Source organism: Petromyzon marinus, unplaced genomic scaffold (genome assembly GCF_048934315.1).
Source record: "Petromyzon marinus isolate PM22_M1 ecotype Great Lakes invasive population unplaced genomic scaffold, UKy_Petmar_22M1.pri1.0 PM_Scaffold_285, whole genome shotgun sequence".
NCBI lineage: Eukaryota > Metazoa > Chordata > Hyperoartia > Petromyzontiformes > Petromyzontidae > Petromyzon > Petromyzon marinus.
Window position 1 is genome coordinate 3,155 of NW_027423263.1, and position 16,846 is coordinate 20,000.

At 56.8% G+C, this 16,846-nt stretch overlaps 1 protein-coding gene across 1 annotated transcript in view; it reads right to left on the reverse strand.

Annotated features, from left to right (window-relative positions):
* Positions 1-7,728: 7,728 nt before the first annotated feature.
* Positions 7,729-16,846, reverse strand: part of DDX11 (DEAD/H-box helicase 11) — a 60,377-nt gene continuing 51,259 nt past the window's right edge. The window contains exons 19-21 of the mRNA XM_076064020.1: positions 13,438-13,526; positions 8,805-8,889; positions 7,729-7,782 (exon numbers count right to left, since the gene is read on the reverse strand). Coding sequence (XP_075920135.1) covers positions 7,729-7,782; positions 8,805-8,889; positions 13,438-13,526 — 228 coding nt within the window. The remainder of the gene's footprint in view (positions 7,783-8,804; positions 8,890-13,437; positions 13,527-16,846) is intronic.

Genomic DNA, 16,846 nt, shown 5'->3' on the forward strand with positions numbered 1-16,846 from the left:
GGTGAGTGAGTGGTGAGTGAGTGGTGAGTGAGTGGTGAGTGAGTGGTGAGTGAGTGGTGAGTGAGTGGTGAGTGAGTGGTGAGGGGGTGGTGAGTGAGTGGTGAGTGAGTGGTGAGTGAGTGGTGAGTGATCCTCACCTATGGACTGGTTCACTGACTTCATACACAAGTTCTCACAGAGCGAGCTGGGTGAGTGAGTGGTGAGTGAGTGGTGAGTGAGTGGTGAGTGAGTGGTGAGTGAGTGGTGAGTGATCCTCACCTATGGACTGGTTCACTGACTTCATACACAAGTTCTCACAGAGCGAGCTGGGTGAGTGAGTGGTGAGTGAGGGTGATGTGGAGTGGTGAGTGAGTGGTGAGTGAGTGGTGAGTGAGTGGTGAGTGAGTGGTGAGTGAGTGGTGAGTGATCCTCACCTATGGACTGGTTCACTGACTTCATACACAAGTTCTCACAGAGCGAGCTGGGTGAGTGAGTGGTGAGTGAGTGGTGAGTGAGTGGTGAGTGAGTGGAGTGAGTGGTGAGTGAGTGGTGAGTGAGGGGTGAGTGGTGAGTGAGTGGTGAGTGAGTGGTGAGTGATCCTCACCTATGGACTGGTTCACTGACTTCATACACAAGTTCTCACAGAGCGAGTGTGGTGAGTGAGTGGTGAGTGAGTGGTGAGTGAGTGGTGAGTGAGTGGTGAGTGAGTGGTGAGTGATCCTCACCTATGGACTGGTTCACTGACTTCATACACAAGTTCTCACAGAGCGAGCTGGGTGAGTGAGTGGTGAGTGAGTGGTGAGTGAGTGGTGAGTGAGTGGTGAGTGAGTGGTGAGTGATCCTCACCTATGGACTGGTTCACTGACTTCATACACAAGTTCTCACAGAGCGAGCTGGGTGAGTGAGTGGTGAGTGAGTGGTGAGTGAGTGAGTGGTGAGTGAGTGGTGAGTGATCCTCACCTATGGACTGGTTCACTGACTTCATACACAAGTTCTCACAGAGCGAGCTGGGTGAGTGAGTGGTGAGGTGAGTGAGTGGTGAGTGAGTGGTGAGTGAGTGGTGAGTGAGTGGTGAGTGATCCTCACCTATGGACTGGTTCACTGACTTCATACACAAGTTCTCACAGAGCGAGCTGGGTGAGTGAGTGGTGAGTGAGTGGTGAGTGAGTGGTGAGTGAGTGGTGAGTGAGTGGTGAGTGATCCTCACCTATGGACTGGTTCACTGACTTCATACACAAGTTCTCACAGAGCGAGCTGGGTGAGTGGTGAGTGAGTGGTGAGTGAGTGGTGAGTGAGTGGTGAGTGATCCTCACCTATGGACTGGTTCACTGACTTCATACACAAGTTCTCACAGAGCGAGCTGGGTGAGTGAGTGGTGAGTGAGTGGTGAGTGAGTGGTGAGTGAGTGGTGAGTGAGTGGTGAGTGAGTGGTGAGTGATCCTCACCTATGGACTGGTTCACTGACTTCATACACAAGTTCTCACAGAGCGAGCTGGGTGAGGTGAGTGAGTGGTGAGTGAGTGGTGAGTGAGTGGTGAGTGAGTGGTGAGTGAGTGGTGAGTGATCCTCACCTATGGACTGGTTCACTGACTTCATACACAAGTTCTCACAGAGCGAGCTGGGTGAGTGAGTGGTGAGTGAGTGGTGAGTGAGTGGTGAGTGAGTGGTGAGTGAGTGGTGAGTGATCCTCACCTATGGACTGGTTCACTGACTTCATACACAAGTTCTCACAGAGCGAGCTGGGTGAGTGAGTGGTGAGTGAGTGGTGAGTGAGTGGTGAGTGAGTGGTGAGTGATCCTCACCTATGGACTGGTTCACTGACTTCATACACAAGTTCTCACAGAGCGAGCTGGGTGAGTGAGTGGTGAGTGAGTGGTGAGTGAGTGGTGAGTGAGTGGTGAGGTGTGAGTGGTGAGTGATCCTCACCTATGGACTGGTTCACTGACTTCATACACAAGTTCTCACAGAGCGAGCTGGGTGAGTGAGTGGTGAGTGAGTGGTGAGTGAGTGGTGAGTGAGTGGTGAGTGAGTGGTGAGTGATCCTCACCTATGGACTGGTTCACTGACTTCATACACAAGTTCTCACAGAGCGAGCTGGGTGAGTGAGTGGTGAGTGAGTGGTGAGTGAGTGGTGAGTGAGTGGTGAGTGAGTGGTGAGTGAGTGGTGAGTGAGTGGTGAGTGAGTGGTGAGTGTCCTCACCTATGGACTGGTTCACTGACTTCATACACAAGTTCTCACAGAGCGAGCTGGGTGAGTGGTGGTGAGTGAGTGGTGAGTGAGTGGTGAGTGAGTGGTGAGTGAGTGGTGAGTGAGTGGTGAGTGATCCTCACCTATGGACTGGTTCACTGACTTCATACACAAGTTCTCACAGAGCGAGCTGGGTGAGTGAGTGGTGAGTGAGTGGTGAGTGAGTGGTGAGTGAGTGGTGAGTGAGTGGTGAGTGATCCTCACCTATGGACTGGTTCACTGACTTCATACACAAGTTCTCACAGAGCGAGCTGGGTGAGTGAGTGGTGAGTGAGTGGTGAGTGAGTGGTGAGTGAGTGGTGAGTGAGTGGTGAGTGAGTGGTGAGTGATCCTCACCTATGGACTGGTTCACTGACTTCATACACAAGTTCTCACAGAGCGAGCTGGGTGAGTGAGTGGTGAGTGAGTGGTGAGTGAGTGGTGAGTGAGTGGTGAGTGAGTGGTGAGTGAGTGGTGAGTGATCCTCACCTATGGACTGGTTCACTGACTTCATACACAAGTTCTCACAGAGCGAGCTGGGTGAGTGAGTGGTGAGTGAGTGGTGAGTGAGTGAGTGAGTGGTGAGTGAGTGGTGAGTGAGTGGTGAGTGAGTGGTGAGTGAGTGGTGAGTGATCCTCACCTATGGACTGGTTCACTGACTTCATACACAAGTTCTCACAGAGCGAGCTGGGTGAGTGAGTGGTGAGTGAGTGGTGAGTGAGTGGTGAGTGAGTGGTGAGTGAGTGGTGAGTGAGTGGTGAGTGATCCTCACCTATGGACTGGTTCACTGACTTCATACACAAGTTCTCACAGAGCGAGCTGGGTGAGTGAGTGGTGAGTGAGTGGTGAGTGAGTGGTGAGTGAGTGGTGAGTGAGTGGTGAGTGAGTGGTGAGTGATCCTCACCTATGGACTGGTTCACTGACTTCATACACAAGTTCTCACAGAGCGAGCTGGGTGAGTGAGTGGTGAGTGAGTGGTGAGTGGGTGGTGAGTGAGTGGTGAGTGAGTGGTGAGTATGGTGAGTGATCCTCACCTATGGACTGGTTCACTGACTTCATACACAAGTTCTCACAGAGCGAGCTGGGTGAGTGAGTGGTGAGTGAGTGGTGAGTGAGTGGTGAGTGAGTGGTGAGTGATCCTCACCTATGGACTGGTTCACTGACTTCATACACAAGTTCTCACAGAGCGAGCTGGGTGAGTGAGTGGTGAGTGAGTGGTGAGTGAGTGGTGAGTGAGTGGTGAGTGAGTGGTGAGTGAGTGGTGAGTGATCCTCACCTATGGACTGGTTCACTGACTTCATACACAAGTTCTCACAGAGCGAGCTGGGTGAGTGAGTGGTGAGTGAGTGGTGAGTGAGTGGTGAGTGAGTGGTGAGTGAGTGGTGAGTGAGTGGTGAGTGATCCTCACCTATGGACTGGTTCACTGACTTCATACACAAGTTCTCACAGAGCGAGCTGGGTGAGTGAGTGGTGAGTGAGTGGTGAGTGAGTGGTGAGTGAGTGGTGAGTGAGTGGTGAGTGAGTGGTGAGTGATCCTCACCTATGGACTGGTTCACTGACTTCATACACAAGTTCTCACAGAGCGAGCTGGGTGAGGTGAGTGGGTGAGTGAGTGGTGAGTGAGTGGTGAGTGAGTGGTGAGTGAGTGGTGAGTGATCCTCACCTATGGACTGGTTCACTGACTTCATACACAAGTTCTCACAGAGCGAGCTGGGTGAGTGAGTGGGTGAGTGAGTGGTGAGTGAGTGGTGAGTGAGTGGTGAGTGATCCTCACCTATGGACTGGTTCACTGACTTCATACACAAGTTCTCACAGAGCGAGCTGGGTGAGTGAGTGGTGAGTGAGTGGTGAGTGAGTGGTGAGTGAGTGGTGAGTGAGTGGTGAGTGAGTGGTGAGTGATCCTCACCTATGGACTGGTTCACTGACTTCATACACAAGTTCTCACAGAGCGAGCTGGTGAGTGATGGTGAGTGAGTGGTGAGTGAGTGGTGAGTGAGTGGTGAGTGAGTGGTGAGTGAGTGTGAGTGATCCTCACCTATGGACTGGTTCACTGACTTCATACACAAGTTCTCACAGAGCGAGCTGGGTGAGTGAGTGGTGAGTGAGTGGTGAGTGAGTGGTGAGTGAGTGGTGAGTGAGTGGTGAGTGAGTGGTGAGTGAGTGGTGAGTGATCCTCACCTATGGACTGGTTCACTGACTTCATACACAAGTTCTCACAGAGCGAGCTGGGTGAGTGAGTGGTGAGTGAGTGGTGAGTGAGTGGTGAGTGATCCTCACCTATGGACTGGTTCACTGACTTCATACACAAGTTCTCACAGAGCGAGCTGGGTGAGTGAGTGGTGAGTGAGTGGTGAGTGAGTGGTGAGTGAGTGGTGAGTGAGTGGTGAGTGAGTGGTGAGTGATCCTCACCTATGGACTGGTTCACTGACTTCATACACAAGTTCTCACAGAGCGAGCTGGGTGAGTGAGTGGTGAGTGGGTGAGTGTGAGTGAGTGGTGAGTGAGTGGTGAGTGAGTGGTGAGTGAGTGGTGAGTGATCCTCACCTATGGACTGGTTCACTGACTTCATACACAAGTTCTCACAGAGCGAGCTGGGTGAGTGAGTGGTGAGTGAGTGGTGAGTGAGTGGTGAGTGAGTGGTGAGTGAGTGGTGAGTGATCCTCACCTATGGACTGGTTCACTGGACTTCATACACAAGTTCTCACAGAGCGAGCTGGGTGAGTGAGTGGTGAGTGAGTGGTGAGTGAGTGGTGAGTGTGGTGAGTGAGTGGTGAGTGAGTGGTGAGTGAGTGGTGAGGGTGGTGAGTGAGTGGTGAGTGAGTGGTGAGTGAGTGGTGAGTGATCCTCACCTATGGACTGGTTCACTGACTTCATACACAAGTTCTCACAGAGCGAGCTGGGTGAGTAGTGTGAGTGAGTGAGTGTGGAGTGAGTGGTGAGTGAGTGGTGAGTGATCCTCACCTATGGACTGGTTCACTGACTTCATACACAAGTTCTCACAGAGCGAGCTGGGTGAGTGAGTGGTGAGTGAGTGGTGAGTGAGTGGTGAGTGAGTGGTAGTGAGTGGTGAGTGAGTGGTGAGTGATCCTCACCTATGGACTGGTTCACTGACTTCATACACAAGTTCTCACAGAGCGAGCTGGGTGAGTGAGTGGTGAGTGAGTGGTGAGGTGAGTGGTGAGTGAGTGGTGAGTGAGTGGTGAGTGATCCTCACCTATGGACTGGTTCACTGACTTCATACACAAGTTCTCACAGAGCGAGCTGGGTGAGTGAGTGGTGAGTGAGTGGTGAGTGAGTGGTGAGTGAGTGGTGAGTGAGTGGTGAGTGAGTGGTGAGTGAGTGGTGAGTGAGTGGTGAGTGAGTGGTGAGTGAGTGTGAGTGATCCTCACCTATGGACTGGTTCACTGACTTCATACACAAGTTCTCACAGAGCGAGCTGGGTGAGTGAGTGAGTGAGTGGTGAGTGAGTGGTGAGTGAGTGGTGAGTGAGTGGTGAGTGAGTGGTGAGTGATCCTCACCTATGGACTGGTTCACTGACTTCATACACAAGTTCTCACAGAGCGAGCTGGGTGAGTGAGTGGTGAGTGAGTGGTGAGTGAGTGGTGAGTGAGTGGTGAGTGAGTGATGAGTGAGTGGTGAGTGAGTGGTGAGTGATCCTCACCTATGGGACTGGTTCACTGACTTCATACACAAGTTCTCACAGAGCGAGCTGGGTGAGTGAGTGGTGAGTGAGTGGTGAGTGAGTGGTGAGTGAGTGGTGAGTGGTGAGTGAGTGAGTGGTGAGTGAGTGGTGAGTGAGTGGTGAGTGAGTGGTGAGTGATCCTCACCTATGGACTGGTTCACTGACTTCATACACAAGTTCTCACAGAGCGAGCTGGGTGAGTGAGTGGTGAGTGAGTGGTGAGTGAGTGGTGAGTGAGTGGTGAGTGAGTGGTGAGTGATCCTCACCTATGGACTGGTTCACTGACTTCATACACAAGTTCTCACAGAGCGAGCTGGGTGAGTGAGTGGTGAGTGAGTGGTGAGTGAGTGGTGAGTGAGTGGTGAGTGATCCTCACCTATGGACTGGTTCACTGACTTCATACACAAGTTCTCACAGAGCGAGCTGGGTGAGTGAGTGGTGAGTGAGTGGTGAGTGAGTGGTGAGTGATCCTCACCTATGGACTGGTTCACTGACTTCATACACAAGTTCTCACAGAGCGAGCTGGGTGAGTGAGTGGTGAGTGAGTGGTGAGTGAGTGGTGAGTGAGTGGTGAGTGAGTGGTGAGTGATCCTCACCTATGGACTGGTTCACTGACTTCATACACAAGTTCTCACAGAGCGAGCTGGGTGAGTGGAGTGGTGAGTGAGTGGTGAGTGAGTGGTGAGTGATCCTCACCTATGGACTGGTTCACTGACTTCATACACAAGTTCTCACAGAGCGAGCTGGGTGAGTGAGTGGTGAGTGAGTGGTGAGTGAGTGGTGAGTGAGTGGTGAGTGAGTGATGGGTGAGTGGTGAGTGAGTGGTGAGTGATCCTCACCTATGGACTGGTTCACTGACTTCATACACAAGTTCTCACAGAGCGAGCTGGGTGAGTGAGTGGTGAGTGAGTGGTGAGTGAGTGGTGAGTGAGTGGTGAGTGAGTGGTGAGTGATCCTCACCTATGGACTGGTTCACTGACTTCATACACAAGTTCTCACAGAGCGAGCTGGGTGAGTGAGTGGTGAGTGAGTGGTGAGTGTGTGGTGAGTGAGTGGTGAGTGAGTGGTGAGTGATCCTCACCTATGGACTGGTTCACTGACTTCATACACAAGTTCTCACAGAGCGAGCTGGGTGAGTGAGTGGTGAGTGAGTGGTGAGTGAGTGGTGAGTGAGTGGTGAGTGAGTGGTGAGTGAGTGGTGAGTGATCCTCACCTATGGACTGGTTCACTGACTTCATACACAAGTTCTCACAGAGCGAGCTGGGTGAGTGAGTGGTGAGTGAGTGGTGAGTGAGTGAGTTGAGTGAGTGGTGAGTGAGTGGTGAGTGAGTGGTGAGTGATCCTCACCTATGGACTGGTTCACTGACTTCATACACAAGTTCTCACAGAGCGAGCTGGGAGAGTGAGTGGTGAGTGAGTGGTGAGTGAGTGGTGAGTGAGTGGTGAGTGAGTGGTGAGTGATCCTCACCTATGGACTGGTTCACTGAATTCCATACACAAGTTCTCACAGAGCGAGCTGGGTGAGTGAGTGGTGAGTGAGTGGAGTGAGTGGTGAGTGAGTGGTGAGTGAGTGGTGAGTGAGGTGGTGAGTGATCTCACCTATGGACTGGTTCACTGACTTCATACACAAGTTCTCACAGAGCGAGCTGGGTGAGTGAGTGGTGAGTGAGTGGTGAGTGAGTGGTGAGTGAGTGGTGAGTGATCCTCACTATTGGACTGGTTCACTGACTTCATACACAAGTTCTCACAGAGCGAGCTGGGTGAGTGAGTGGTGAGTGAGTGGTGAGTGAGTGGTGAGTGAGTGGTGAGTGATCCTCACCTATGGACTGGTTCACTGACTTCATACACAAGTTCTACAGAGCGAGCTGCCAGCGTCACGCCCACCCTCACCTCGCTACACGGGGGGGGGGGGGGGGGGGGGGTGAGGTAGGTGGTGAGGTAGGTGGTGAGGGTACCACGTGACAGGTGAGGTAGGTGGTGAGGGTACCACGTGACAGGTGAGGGTAGGTGGTGAGGGTACCACGTGACAGGTGAGGTAGGTGGTGAGGTAGGTGGTGAGGTAGGTGGTGAGGGTACCACGTGACAGGTGAGGTAGGTGGTGAGGGTACCACGTGACAGGTGAGGTAGGTGGTGAGGTAGGTGGTGAGGTAGGTGGTGAGGGTACCACGTGACAGGTGAGGTAGGTGGTGAGGTAGGTGGTGAGGGTACCACGTGACAGGTGAGGTAGGTGGTGAGGGTACCACGTGACAGGTGAGGTAGGTGGTGAGGTAGGTGGTGAGGGTACCACGTGACAGGTGAGGTAGGTGGTGAGGTAGGTGGTGAGGTAGGTGGTGAGGGTACCACGTGACAGGTGAGGTAGGTGGTGAGGGTACCACGTGACAGGTGAGGTAGGTGGTGAGGTAGGTGGTGAGGTAGGTGGTGAGGGTACCACGTGACAGGTGAGGTAGGTGGTGAGGTAGGTGGTGAGGGTACCACGTGACAGGTGAGGTAGGTGGTGAGGTAGGTGGTGAGGTAGGTGGTGAGGTAGGTGGTGAGGGTACCACGTGACAGGTGAGGTAGGTGGTGAGGTAGGTGGTGAGGGTACCACGTGACAGGTGAGGTAGGTGGTGAGGGTACCACGTGACAGGTGAGGTAGGTGGTGAGGTAGGTGGTGAGGGTACCACGTGACAGGTGAGGTAGGTGGTGAGGTAGGTGGTGAGGTAGGTGGTGAGGGTACCACGTGACAGGTGAGGTAGGTGGTGAGGGTACCACGTGACAGGTGAGGTAGGTGGTGAGGTAGGTGGTGAGGTAGGTGGTGAGGGTACCACGTGACAGGTGAGGTAGGTGGTGAGGTAGGTGGTGAGGGTACCACGTGACAGGTGAGGTAGGTGGTGAGGTAGGTGGTGAGGTAGGTGGTGAGGTAGGTGGTGAGGGTACCACGTGACAGGTGAGGTAGGCGATCTTCTCCTGCAGCTCCGGGCTTCGAGCGTTCGGGAACGGCATCCCCACCATCACCACGCAGCTGGAGACACGGGGGAGACACGGGGAGACACGGGGAGACACGGGAGACACGGGGGAGACACGGGGAGACACAGGGAGACACGGGGAGAGAGGGTGAGACACGGGGAGACACGGGGAGACACGGGGAGACACGGAGACACGGGGAGACACGGGGAGACACGGGAGACACGGGGAGAGAGGGGGAGAGAGGGTGAGACACGGGGGAGACACGGGGAGACACGGGGAGACACGGGGGAGACACGGGGAGACACGGAGAGACATGGGGAGAGAGGGTGAGACACGGGGAGACACGGGGAGACACGGGGAGACACAGTGAGACACGGGGAGACACAGGGAGACACAGGAGACACGGGGAGAGAGGGGGAGACACGGGGAGACACGGGGGAGACACGGGGAGACACGGGGAGACACGGGGAGACACGTGGAGACACGGGGAGACACGGTGAGACACGGGAGACACGGGGAGACACGGGGAGACACAGGGAGACACAGGGAGACACGGGGAGACACGGGGAGACACGGGGAGACACGGGGAGAGAGGGTGAGACACGGGGGAGACACGGGGAGACACGGGGAGACACAGTGAGACACGGTGAGACACGTGGAGACACGGGGAGACACAGGGAGACACAGGGAGACACACGGAGACACGGGGAGAGACAGGGAGACACGGGGAGACACGGGAGACACGGGGAGACACGGGGAGACACAGGGAGACACACGGAGAACGGGGAAGAGAGGGAGACACGGGGAGACACGGGAGACACGGGGAGACACGGGGAGACACGGGGAGACACAGGGAGACACACGGAGACACGGGGAGAGACAGGGAGACACGGTGAGACACGGGGAGACACGGGGAGACACGGGGAGACACGGGGAGACACGGGGAGAGACGGCGAGAGACACGGTGAGACACGGGGAGACACGGGGAGACACGGGGAGACACGGAGAGACACGGGGGAGACACGGGGAGACACGGGGAGACACGGAGAGACACGGGGGAGACACGGGGGAGACACGGGGAGACACGGGGAGACACAGGGAGACACAGGGAGACACACGGAGACACGGGGAGACACAGTGAGACACGGTGAGACACGGGGAGACACAGGGAGACACGGGGAGACACGGGGAGACACGGGGAGACACGGGGAGACACGGGGAGACACGGGGAGACACGGGGAGACACGGGGAGACACGGGGAGACACGGAGACACGGGGAGAGACACGGGGAGACACGGGGAAACACGGGAGAGAGGGGAGACACGGGGAGAGACGGGGAGACACGGGGAGACACAGGGAGACACGGGGAGACACGGGGAGAGAGGGGGAGACACGGGGAGACACGGGGAGACACGGGGAGAGAGGGGGAGACACGGGGAGAGACGGGGAGACACGGGGAGAGAGGGGGAGACACGGGGAGACACGGGGGAGACACGGGGAGACACGGGGAGACACGGGGAGACACGGGGAGACACGGGGGAGACACGGGGAGACACAGGGAGACACGCGGAGGGGGAGACACGGGGAGACACGGGGGAGACACGGGGAGACACGGGGAGACACGGAGAGAGAGGGTGAGACACGGAGAGACACGGAGAGACACGGAGAGACACGGAGAGACACGGGGAGAGAGGGGGAGACACGGGGAGACACGGGGGAGACACGGAGAGAGAGGGTGAGACACGGAGAGACACGGAGAGAGAGGGGGAGACACGGAGAGACACGGGGAGACACGGGGAGACACGGGGAGACACGGGGAGACACGGGGAGACACAGGGAGACACGGGGAGACACGGGGAGACACAGGGAGACACGGTGAGACACGGGGAGACACGGTGAGACACGGGGAGACACGGGGAGACACGGGGAGACGCGCGGAGACACGGGGAGACACAGGGAGACACGGGGAGACACAGGGAGACACGGGGAGAGAGGGTGAGACACGGAGAGACACGGGGAGAGAGGGTGAGACACGGGGAGACACGGGGAGAGAGGGGGAGACACGGGGAGAGACGGGGGAGACACGGGGAGACACGGGGAGACACGGGGGAGACACGGGGAGACACGGGGAGACACAGTGAGACACGGTGAGACACGTGGAGACACGGGGAGACACAGGGAGACACAGGGAGACACACGGAGACACGGGGAGAGACAGGGAGACACGGGGAGACACGGGGAGACACGGGGAGACACGGGGAGACACAGGGAGACACAGGGAGACACACGGAGACACGGGGAGAGACAGGGAGACACGGGGAGACACGGGGAGACACGGGGGAGACACGGGGAGAGAGGGGGAGACACGGGGAGACACGGGGAGACACGGGGAGACACGGGGAGACACGGGGAGACACGGGAGACACGGGGAGACACGGGGGAGACACGGGGAGACACAGGGAGACACGCGGAGGGGGAGACACGGGAGACACGGGGGAGACACGGGGAGACACGGGGAGACACGGAGAGAGAGGGTGAGACACGGAGAGACACGGAGAGACACAAAGAGACACGGAGAGACACGGGAGAGAGGGGGAGACACGGGGAGACACGGGGAGACACGGAGAGAGAGGGTGAGACACGGAGAGACACGGAGAGAGAGGGGGAGACACGGAGAGACACGGGGAGACACGGGGAGACACGGGAGACACGGGGAGACACGGGGAGACACAGGGAGACACGGGGAGACACGGGGAGACACAGGGAGACACGGTGAGACACGGGGAGACACGGTGAGACACGGGGAGACACGGGGAGACACGGGGAGACGCGCGGAGACACGGGGAGACACAGGGAGACACGGGGAGACACGGGGAGACACAGGGAGACACGGGGAGAGAGGGTGAGACACGGAGAGACACGGGGAGAGAGGGTGAGACACGGGGAGACACGGGGAGAGAGGGGGAGACACGGGGAGAGACGGGGGAGACACGGGGAGACACGGGGAGACACGGGGGAGACACGGGGAGACCGGGGAGACACAGTGAGACACGGTGAGACACGTGGAGACACGGGGAGACACGGGGAGACACAGGAGACACGGGGAGACACGGGGAGACACGGGGGAGACACGGGGAGACACGGGGAGACACGGGGGAGACACGGGGAGACACGGGGGAGACACGGGGAGACACGGGGAGACACGGGGAGAGACGGGGAGACACGGGGAGACACGGGGAGACACGGGGAGACACGGGGAGACACGGGGAGAGACACGGGGAGACACGGGGAGACACGGGGAGACACGGAGACACGCGGAGACACGGGGAGAGAGGGGGAGACACGGGGAGACACGGGGAGAGACGGTGAGGCACGGGGAGACACGGGGAGACACGGGGAGACACGGGGAGAGAGGGGGAGACACGGGGAGACACGGGGAGACACGGGGAGACACGGGGAGAGAGGGGGAGACACGGGGAGACACGGGGGAGACACGGGGAGACACGGGGAGACACGGGGGAGACACGGTGGAGACACGGGGAGACACGGGGAGACACGGGGAGACACGCGGAGACACGGGGAGACACGGGGAGAGAGGGTGAGACACGTAGAGACACGGAGAGACACGCGGAGACACGGGGAGACACGGTGAGACACGGGGAGACACGGGGAGACACGGGGAGACACGGTGAGAGAGGGTGAGACACGGGGAGACACGGGGAGAGAGGGTGAGACACGGAGAGACACGGAGAGAGAGGGGGAGACACGGGGAGACACAGGGAGACACGGGGAGACACGGGGAGACACGGGGAGACACGTGGAGAGACGGGGAGACACGGGGAGACACGGGGAGAGAGGGTGAGACACGGAGAGACACGGGGAGACACGGGGAGACACGGGGAGACACGGGGAGACACATGGAGACACATGCAGACACGTGAAGACACGTGGAGACACGTGAAGACACGTGGAGACACGTGGAGACACGTGGAGACACGTGAAGACACGGGGAGACACGTGGAGACACGTGGAGACACGGGGAGACACGTGGGGACACGTGAAGACACGTGGAGACACTGTGAAGACACGTGGAGACACGTGGAGACACTGTGAAGACACGTGGAGACACGTGGAGACACGTGGAGACACGAGGAGACACGTGGAGACACGTGGAGACACGTGGAGACACGTGGAGACACGAGGAGACACGTGGAGACACGGGGAGACACGAGGAGACACGTGGAGACACTGTGAAGACACGGGGAGACACGTGGAGACACTGTGATGACACGTGGAGACACGCGGAGACACGTGGAGACACGTGGAGACACGAGGAGACACGTGGAGACACACGTGGAGACACGGTGAGACACGGGGAGACACGGTGAGACACGTGGAGACACTGTGATGACACTGTGATGACACGTGGAGACACGTGAAGACACGTGAAGACACGTGGAGACACGAGGAGACACGTGGAGACACACGTGGAGACACGGTGGAGACACGTGGAGACACGGTGAGACACGTGAAGACAGGAGGAGACACGTGGAGACACGTGGAGACACGTGGAGACACGAGTGTGTGTGTGTGTGGTCCCCACCGGCCCAGGTGGTCTGAGAAGTTGATGCCCTCGCTCATCTTGCCTCCAACCACGGCGAGGAGAAGCGCCCCTCCAGCTGACGCTCCCGCCTCACGGAGACACGGAGACACGGAGACAGAGACACGGAGACACGGTCACACGGAGACAGAGACACGGAGACAGAGACACGGTCACATGGAGACACGGAGACAGAGACACGGTCACACAGAGACATGGAGACAGAGACACGGAGACACGGTCACACGGAGACACGGAGACAGAGACACGGTCACACGGAGACACGGAGACACGGAGACAGAGACACGGAGACACGGAGACACGGTCACACGGTCACACGGAGACACGGAGACACGGAGACACGGAGACAGAGACAGGGTCACACGGAGACACGGAGACAGAGACACGGTCACACGGAGACAGAGACACGGAGACACGGAGACAGAGACACGGTCACACGGAGACACGGAGACAGAGACACGGTCACACGGAGACACGGAGACAGAGACACGGTCACACAGAGACACAGTGACACAGAGACACAGAGACACAGTCACATAGAGATACAGTGACACAGAGACACGGAGACACGGAGAGACACAGAGACACAGAGACACAGTGGACACAGAGACACAGTGACACAGACACAGTGACACAGAGACACAGAGACACAGAGACACAGAGACACAGTGACACAGAGACAGAGACACATAGACACAGTGACACAGAGACACAGTGACACATAGACACAGTGACACAGAGACACAGAGACACAGTGACACAGAGACACACTCACACAGAGACACAGAGACACAGAGACACAGTGACACAGAGACACAGAGACACAGTCACACAGAGACACAGAGACACGGTCACAAGGAGACACGGAGACAGAGACACGGAGACAGACACGGTCACACGGAGACACGGAGACACACTCGTACAGAGACACAGATACAGTCACATAGAGACACAGAGACACAGTGAGACATAGAGACATACAGACACAGAGACACGGAGACACGGTCACACAGAGACACAATGACACAGAGACACAGTCACATAGAGACACAGTGACACAGTGACACAGAGACACAGTGACACAGTGACACAGAGACACAGAGACACAGTGACACAGAGAGACAGAGACACAGTGACACAGTGACACGGAGACACGGAGACAGAGACACGGTCACACGGAGACACGGAGACACATTCATACAGAGACACAGATACAGTCACATAGAGACACAGAGACACAGAGACATAGAGACACAGAGACACAGAGACACAGTGACACAGTGACACAGAGACACAGTGACACAGAGACACAGAGACACAGTGACACAGTGACACAGAGACACAGTGACACAGAGACACAGAGAAACAGTGACACAAAGACACAGAGACACAGTGACACAGTGACACAGAGACACAAACACACAGAGACACAGTGACACAGAGACACAGATACACAGCGACACAAAGACACAGAGACACAGTGACACAGAGACACAGAGACACAGTGACACAGTGACACAGAGACATGGAGATACGGAGACACAGTGACACAGAGACACAGAGACACAGAGACACAGTGACACAGTGACACAGTCACACAGAGACACAGATACACAGACACAGAGACACAGAGACACAGGCACAGTGACACAGAGACACAGTGACACAGAGACACAGAGACACAGTGACACAGAGACACAGAGACACAGACACAGTGACACAGAGACACGGTCACAAAGAGACACAGAGACACAATGACACAGAGACACAGTCACACAGAGACACAGTGACACAGAGACACAGAGACACAGTGACACAGAGACACAGTGACACAGAGACACAGAGACACAGTGACACAGAGACACAGTGACAGAGACACAGTGACAGAGAGACACAGTGACACAGTGACACACACAGAAACACAGTGACACAGAGACACAGAGACACGGAGACACAGAGACACAGAGACACAGTGACACAGAGACACAGTGACACAGTGATACAGAGACACAGTGACATAGATACACAGTGACACAGTGACACGGTCAACACAAAGATACAGAGACCACTCCTCCATTCACTGAACTCACCCACCCAAACATGAACTCACCGACCCAGACACCCACCCACTCACCCAGTCACCCACCCACCCACTCACCCAGCCACCCACTCACCCACTCACCCAGTCACCCACTCACCAACCTACCCAGTCACCCACTCACCAACCTACCCAGTCACCCACTCACCAACCTACCCAGTCACCCACCCACCCACTCACCCATTCACTCACCCACCCACCCACACACTCACCCACCTACTCACCCAGTCACCCACTCACCAACCCACCCAGTCACCCACCCACCCACTCACCCAGTCACCCACCCACTCACCCAGTCACCCACCCACTCACCAGCTCACCAACCTACCCCACTCATTCACCCACCAACCCTTTCGCCCACCCACCCACCTACTCACCCACTCACACACTCACCCAACCACTCACCCACTCACTCACTTACTCAATCACCCACCCACCCACCTACTCACCCACTCACCCACCCACTCACCCACACAATCACCCACCCACCCACTCATTCCCCCACCAACCCACTCGCCCACCCACCCACCTACTCACCCACTCACCCACTCACCCACTCACTCACTCAACCATCCACTCGCCCGCCCACCCACTCACTCGCCCACTCAATCACCCGCCCACTCACTCGCTCGCCCGCCCACCCACCCACTCACTCGCCCACCCACCCACTCACTCACCCACCCACCATCGCCATCTCTGGGCTAACACCACACCACCATCACCACTGTGTGAGTTGTGTGGAGGCTGAGTGATTGTCATTGGTGAAGGTGGTGGCTGTGATGGTGATGATGGTGGTGATGGTGGTGATGGTGATGATGTTGGTGATGGTGGTGATGATGATGTTGGTGATGGTGGTGATGATGATGGTGGTGATGGTGGTGATGATGATGGTGGTGATGGTGGTGATGATGGTGGTGGTGATGATGGTGATGGTGGTGGTGATTATGTTGGTGGTGATGTTGGTGATGATAGTGATGGTGGTAATGGTGATGATGTTGGTGATGGTGTTGGTGATGATGATGTTGGTGATGGTGGTGATGATGATGGTGGTGATGGTGGTGATGATGATGGTGGTGATGGTGATGATGGTGGTGATGGTGGTGATGGTGGTAATGGTGATGATGTTGGTGATGGTGGTGATGATGATGTTGGTGATGGTGGTGATGGTGGTGATAGTGGTGGTGATGGTGATGTTGGTGATGGTGGTGATGGTGATGATGGTGATGTTGGTGGTGGTGATGATGGTGATGGTGGTGATGGTGGTGGTGGTGATGATGTTGGTGGTGATGGTGG